Raw genomic sequence first — 7,524 nt, forward strand, 5'->3', positions numbered from 1 at the left:
TTTTATAAAAGTTACTTACTGCAAGTTATTTGCTACTTGTATTGTAATAAACTAATGGCATGGTCTACAGAAGCCTGTTTTAACTTTTGTATTCAACAAATGAGAAAAACAACGGAACTCGTCCAACCTGAAATGTTAAGCCCAACACGACACAACACAATCCTAGCTCCTAGTCCCTGAAATTTGGAGATGCACGACCAAATTAAACAATGTCATTTTTGGTGTGCATACCCTTGTGCATGGTACACTGTGTCAAACATAAACCTACCTTAACTGACAAATCAAATCTCAAAAGTAACAACAATATCAGCAAGCGAGTGAGTGCGCCGCTGAGAGAATGCATTAATGGGACTCATCCCTTTGACTCTGTTTCTCTCTGTGTACAGAATGAAGGACACCAGTAAGAAGAACAACATCTTCTCTCAGTTTAGGAAGAACGACAGAGACAAACAGAAGCTGATAGAGACTGTGGTCAAACAGCTGAGGAGCCTGGTCAATGGCATGTCCTCATAAACACACACACACACAGAGGAGTGAGTGTCACAAATAAATATAAAGAATAAAACATGCATGAAGTCACATTCACACTCTGAACTGCCAAGACACTTTCTCACAAAGGAAGGAGATTTACACACATAGTGATAACACACATGANNACACACACACACACAAAAGGGACAGATGGACAGTGTACATACACACATCACATAAAGCCACAGCAATACACACGCTGTACAAGGCATGCAGGGAACAGACTATCAGCCAATATGACACACACAGACATGAAGTCATATCCTCTCCTTACTGTTATACCTGACTGAATACTCAATGTAAATAACACACACACACTACACACACCACACACATCACACACACACACACACACACACACACAGACCAAACAGTTTACTGGACTCTTCACAGAGTGAATAGTAAAGTGTTTGTAAATTATTTTTAATGGTGATAAGACAAACTATGTTTTGTACATTGTGTGTGAGAGTGTAATGATTGTAGCTGCGGAGGGAGAATGGTACAGCAGAGTGACACAGGTACTGGGACAATGATGTCAAAGGTCAACACTGGGATAAACTGTTTCCTGTAGGGACGCACCGATTATGAAACTAGATTTTAGATACTTATGTTTAAAATAATTTGGCCTATAGTCAATATTTGATTATTTTGTTATTTATTTGCCCTTTTTCTGCCAGAGAAACAAATAAATCTACAAAGTTAATTGTCTCTGCCATGTTGCAGCTCAGTCTATTTCTATTTCTTTTTATTCAAGAGAGAGACACAGAGCTGAACAGTCGTTCACTTTGTGCTGCTGCATGGAGCACATAAATAGGTCTTTGCATGCAATTTGTGCTCATGCTGGAATGTCCAAGTTGGAAATAACCAATACAACATATAGCCAGTGCAAAATTGACACAACATAACAGAGAAACATCGGCCACTGATATCGGTGGATGCCATCCTATTTGCCAATAGGCCGTTGTCAGTTAACAAGGCCAATATCAGCCGATAAATCGGTGGATCCCTAGTTTCCTGTTGTTATGAGAAAGCCCTATTATAAATCCAGCATGATAACACCTCTACTGAAAATGACATTAGAGCACTTTTGTTTTCCATTTATGAAGGTGGAATTATTTTTTATTATATTATTTTTATATATATATATATATATATATATTGCATTTCATACTGAAGAATAACAGTTGTTAATCTACAGAAACCAAGCTATTGATAATCTAAGTTATTCTATTAGAAACTGCTATTTCTAGATCATCTTGTAGATTTAATGATCATTCACACTAGCTCAATAATGACCAACCCAGCCAACGTCTCCGCTTTAACCAGCTGTGCATCCATTTAGCATGGCTCTCATGTTAAAAGCTTCAAATGATACATTTGCATACACCAGCCAGGTTACTCTGAGAAATCAGGTCATCATAGTAGTAACGTGGTTACTCTCAAATCTGTGCAACAAATCAGGGATTCAGTTTTCTTTAGTACACCTCACTTTGAAACCTTGGCTGACATATTTCAGTTGTAGTAATGATGCAAGATGCCGCTTATGCACAATGAGACGACAGGCTCTGTAACGAGAGTTTTTCCTCACCATGTCTAGCTAGATAAATACTGTATATTAGTACATCATCTACCCCTAGTACTGATACCATTCAAAAGAAAATTGTGTTTTATTGCTGTAACCCAGTTTCGTGTTGCCTTTGGATCTGGGGTCCTGAAGCTCCATGCTGTCATAATAAAATACTGCAATGTCAGACTGTAATTGCTGCCATCAAATGATTCAGTCTCAGAGTTTGACAAATTCATTTCCGCCAGTTGACCCATCCTAAATTCCACCCCTTTTGGAACGTCAGTCAACTTTCTTCTTTCCTGTACTTAAATATGCTATGTGCTAGGCTAATCTATGTTGAATAGACAACCACTTTTCAAGGTTAGTTAAAAGATCAAATCGACGTATATGTATATGTTGTCAAAACACTAGCTAACTAGCTAGCTAATCAACATCATTAGCTCGCTGATTAGCTCACATTTTGCTAACATTGATTTTCAGATGGAATTAGGTAGCAAATATGAATGTAGATTAGGTATATGTATATGTTACGAAGATATCGTCTTCTTCCACTTTTCCACATAGACAAGCCTAGCACGGCTCTGGCTCAGAGGTAGAGCGGGTGTGGCTACTTTTTGTATAGCTCATTTGGAGTACAACATTTGCATTTTTTTTTTTTTTTCATTTTAAACCCTGACATCATGGATGATGGAATGGTTAGCACTGTTACCTCACAGCAAGAAGGTTTGGGTTTGAACCCGCAAACCGGCCGAGACATTTCTGTGTGGAGTTTGCATTGTTTCCTCCAGTCCAAAAACATATAGGTTAATTGGTGACTCTTACCAGTAGGATGCACTGCCAACCTGCCCAGGGTGTACCCTGCCTCTCACCCAGTGTCACCTGGCATAGGCTCTATATATACATAATGGATGGATGGACATTTCAAACCCACCTCCTGACAAGAATTGGATTAACCAATTCTCTTGTCGGCTCTTCTGTGACCTATGGTTACCCATAACACCCTTCTCTGTGTAAACCTACATTTACAACATTTACATGTATATTCAGGGAATTATGAGCCTAAATAGTCACTCTGTCACCAAGCTTCCAGCATCATCTTTATCATTAAAAAACATAAACTAATTTGACTTGTGCCACTTTCTGGTGTGAACAGGTTCTTAATCTGGTCTCTCTAGCATTTTAGCTTGATCCAAGTAACAATCATAGAATATAGAATGATTCTAACATGAAAACATCTCACTGTTACCATTTGGTTTTCACCATCTGTCTACTTCCACAGAATTATGGCTATGAAAATGTCACCATAGATGGTTACAACAAAGACCAAGTTAAACTCATTGTCCCAGTACTTCATCTGTTGTTACTGTGTATACATGTGTGCAGAAACAAAGTGATGCTGAGTTCATGGATGGATGAAGGAATAGATTGAATGGATGATGACGTCTTGAAAGACTGATGTTCATGAAAAAAGTGATGTTTTGTTGAACTTGGTGGCTCTGCTTGCTCTTTGTCTTCTTTTCTGCCTCACATTGTACATTGAAACGACCCCTGAGACAGGAGCCTAACAGTGACTAAACATGGAGATGTTTGTTTGTGCGTGAACACAACACATGGCTGTCACAGCCAGTGGACATGATGAGTCTTGTTTGCAGAGAGTGATAATGGGGAGGGTCTTTGACACTCAGATTGTAGTTAGAATCTTCACATGGTCTCTTCACAGGAGTCAAAAATTAGGGTAAAAATCTAAAAAAGTGGCTTACTTGGTCCATGTTGTAAGCATACACAGATTGGACAACATTACCAAATAATGCAATCTGTTACAAAACAAAGTGTCATTGCAGGATTGTATTAAATTGTCCAGGAATTGATGAGGATTTTGGGTTGGAGTGTCATAGTGACCACTGCATGAAGCAATCATATTGCAGGGTTTGCATGTGATGTCACCATATGAGAAATTTGCCATTTTCACAGGAAACTGACACCTGGTGTTAACATGCAGTCTGTATCTGGATGTGTTAGGTGTAAATGCTTGGAATTTGATTGGATCAGCCAGTCCACCTCAGGAGCTGTACTGTACTGATCCCCGCCAGGTGTAAATGAAGTCTGTACAGTTTGGAAAAAATTTTAAGAAATAAAATATACTTAACAAGTTGGAAGGCCAAAAAGCTACAGATTAGTCCTTCCTCTGCAAAGGAAGCACATGCAACATCATCACTGCAGGAATTACATAATTGATGGGGTTAGCCAAGCTAGCACTGGTGTTTTCCAATACTTTTTTTTGTTCTTGTGACATCAGTTTCATCATGTAGTCTGCAAGGGTCCAGCTTAGGCTTGTGCCGACTGGCCATCGGATCCTACATTGGCGATTAAATGGTTGATTGATTAGTTTAGTTGTTTGTAGTTGTTTGTTTTTTCCTGCACCAATATTAAGGCAATGGTAACCTACCATTCAAACTAAGATGTTATAAAATAACAAATTGTTCGGATCAGATATCATTATCCAGATACAGATATGTTAATACCAGGGGGAGATGGGGTCTGTCCTGGCACATTTCAACACCTGCAGACCAACTGTCACATCGTGCACATCAATCTGATGACTTTTACCTAGGCTTTTACAGTTGTCTGTTTTCCACAGCTGAGTTTGTCCACAGTGGCAGTGAGGGTGGTCAGGTGCTCTCATATAAAAGGTGACATCAGTGCATGCCCTCTTCTTCCCTCTGTAAATCTCATCAGTTGTGGGGTTAAGGACATTATTTATGTAACGTTAACTACAGTTTTGTCTTACAACCCACTCAAACTACTTGATTCATGCCTGCAAGAAAACAAGCCCCCTTGGGCAATTGTCATGTTATTAGTGATGATATATACATATATATTTAACAGTTCAGTAACTTGCAATTCTTTCTTTTTGTTCCTCAGGGTGAAATTAAGCTTTAGAATCTTATAACCCACATAAATCCACAAAGCACAGCAATAATGAATTGGTTCCTTTACAGCATCGCAGGCAGGTTGTTGCTTACCTAAAACCTGCATACGACTCCTGATGACAAACATTTTATAATGAAACTGTTTCTATTCTGTTTATGTTTTGGGTCTGTGCTCCACTTTCAGCAGACATTTTTGCACTGAAAGTTTTTTCCTTTTTAGAATTTTTTTTTAAATTTGCTTGTAAATGCCACTGTATATACTGCATATTTTGTAAAGAAAATATTCAGCAGTTTGTCTGCTACAAACAGACTGGAGGTTGACACTGTGATAGGCACCTCCATCAACAGTTAAGTAAATCTGTAATTAATAAGAATTTGACTTTGCGTTTCTTGCTTACTTACACAGTTGAGTGCAGTGTGAGGAGCTCAGTGATTTACATTGGTACCTTCTCTCTACTCATTTGCATGGTTAAGATATTAACATGCCATATTATGTTCTAGCATAGACCCTGTAAAACATTCCAATATGAAGTATCTAAATACTGGTCCTAAAGACCAGTAAACTAACTGTTCACAGACACTATCCAAAATAAAAGACAGTTCCAAATTAAGTTTTCATCTCCTGGTTTGGAGGGCCTCTCCTGCCATGCATCAATCACATAATGTCACATAATAGCATAGCATAATGTACATTTTCCACATTTCTAATTCCATCAGTACATTGCTTCCATTGCTACTGTCAATGTAACTCAAGTCTTCCTGTTAGGTAAGCAGGAGAATGTGAGGAAGTGTGCCCTCTCATGCTCTAAGTGGGTGGAAGACATTTATTGTGAAACCTCTTTGCAGGAAGTGTTATTGATAGTGGAGCCATTTGAAAAAATCAGTGTGTGGAAACAGTGTCTGTGCAAAAGAGAAACAGCACAATCATGAGCATGTTCTGTTGGAATTGAAATGTACATTATACTGAATTTATCAAGACGGCAATTAAACGTGGAGAGAATGTTGAGAAAAGCAAAACAGAACAAGATCAAAAAACAGTTTGGCTTTTAACTCCTATAAAATACAATTCTGTCTCCCAGAAATTAAGTTGAGATTATAAACTGCTAAAAGGGCAGAGCTGTGACACTAAAGATCAGGGTTTACATCTGAGTCTATCCTAATAAGGATGTCCTGTGAGAGCCGAAACACAACCATTAAAAGGTTGCTAAGAGCCTAAGTGATGGAGCCAATGGGGCCCTGCTCGAGCCACACCCGTCTTCGAATTCAGCCTTCATTTTGATCTCAACTCGCATTGTGACTGTATCTTGACGGTTGTGACGCTATCGCTTTGGCAATATCTTTCCAAATATAAACAGACAGACATATAAACCTGATAAAGTGATCAAAACCACTTCAGTGGTAGTTCCTGTCATAGTAGGGATCTCCAGGGCAACATTTGATGACACACACAGACTCAAGGTGGAAGCATACCAGCCCCGCTGTTGCAGCTGGTAAATAAACTTAGGAAACAAGGGAATTAGGAATAAAGTCCTGGCTCTCTCATGGTAAACTTTTTATAGTTGTCAAATTGACATTGTTGTATGTCCATTAATATAATGTGTCACATAATTTCATGTGAGACAAAAAAATATGTGAATGTAGTAGATTCAGGAACACAAGTAATGCAAAACTCAAGTACAAAATTCACCAGTCTTTGGTCTTTTGGTTTTTGATTTGGCAACATACAAACGCTGCTTTGTAAGCCAATGATTAGTGCAATTGTTATTGTAACAGAAAAACGTGTTGTTGTTCTTGCCTTCCACAGAAGTGGAGAGAGGGTACATTTTGATATCCAAAGGAATCCTTGCTTTGCCTTTGTCATTGTTCTCAGTAAGACACCCTGACTGAGATGTTGTTTTCCTAAATTTGTTGTTTTTATTTTGTGTGCTGTAATAAAAGTTTATTCAACAGTAACACCTGCTTTTGTTCACTGAGACTGTGCAACTGTCCACGACATTTGGCATGCATATTTATAGACCCGTGAGGGTTCCTTAATGATTTGGCGACCCCAGTTAAGAGTTAAGTTCTCTGTGGCTCTTCCATCAAGCTGGTCATTTACCTAGTACTTTAATAACAATAAATGCATAATTATGTAGTTTAGCCATCATTCCTATAAAATTAGGGGTTCAACAGTACAAAATAAGTCGTTTAGTTTGGTGAATAGATCAGATTATGGTCACAGAGGAAAAATGAAAGAAACAAGATACCGTTTTTGTCATTTATTTTGAAAAATGTAAATATTAAGTTAGTTAGTGTGGTCTTATTGGCCATAAGTCTTTCTGGAAATATGACAACGTTTTGGCATGTAGTCATTAATGTTAATAAACACAAATGTCAGTAGTGCTTCTTGATATTTACAAAAGGCTCTAACCTACATACTCTCACACGTGTACAGTACATATTTATGATTTACTTAAAGGACCAGTGTGTAGGATTAGGGGCGGCTGTGGCTCAGAG

At 38.3% G+C, this 7,524-nt stretch overlaps 1 protein-coding gene across 1 annotated transcript in view; it reads left to right on the plus strand.

The window, feature by feature from the left end:
- The window catches only part of exoc6 (exocyst complex component 6), a gene marked incomplete in the record, with an annotated part of 22,880 nt that extends 22,358 nt beyond the window's left edge, over window positions 1–522 (plus strand). Inside the window, 1 exon segment of the mRNA XM_035660776.1 lies at window positions 387–522. Within this exon segment, the coding sequence (XP_035516669.1) occupies window positions 387–513 (127 nt within the window).
- Window positions 523–7,524: the final 7,002 nt, after the last annotated feature.

This window comes from Morone saxatilis, unplaced genomic scaffold (genome assembly GCF_004916995.1).
Source record: "Morone saxatilis isolate NCDOM2014 unplaced genomic scaffold, NCSU_SB_2.0 Contig1, whole genome shotgun sequence".
Lineage (NCBI taxonomy): Eukaryota > Metazoa > Chordata > Actinopteri > Moronidae > Morone > Morone saxatilis.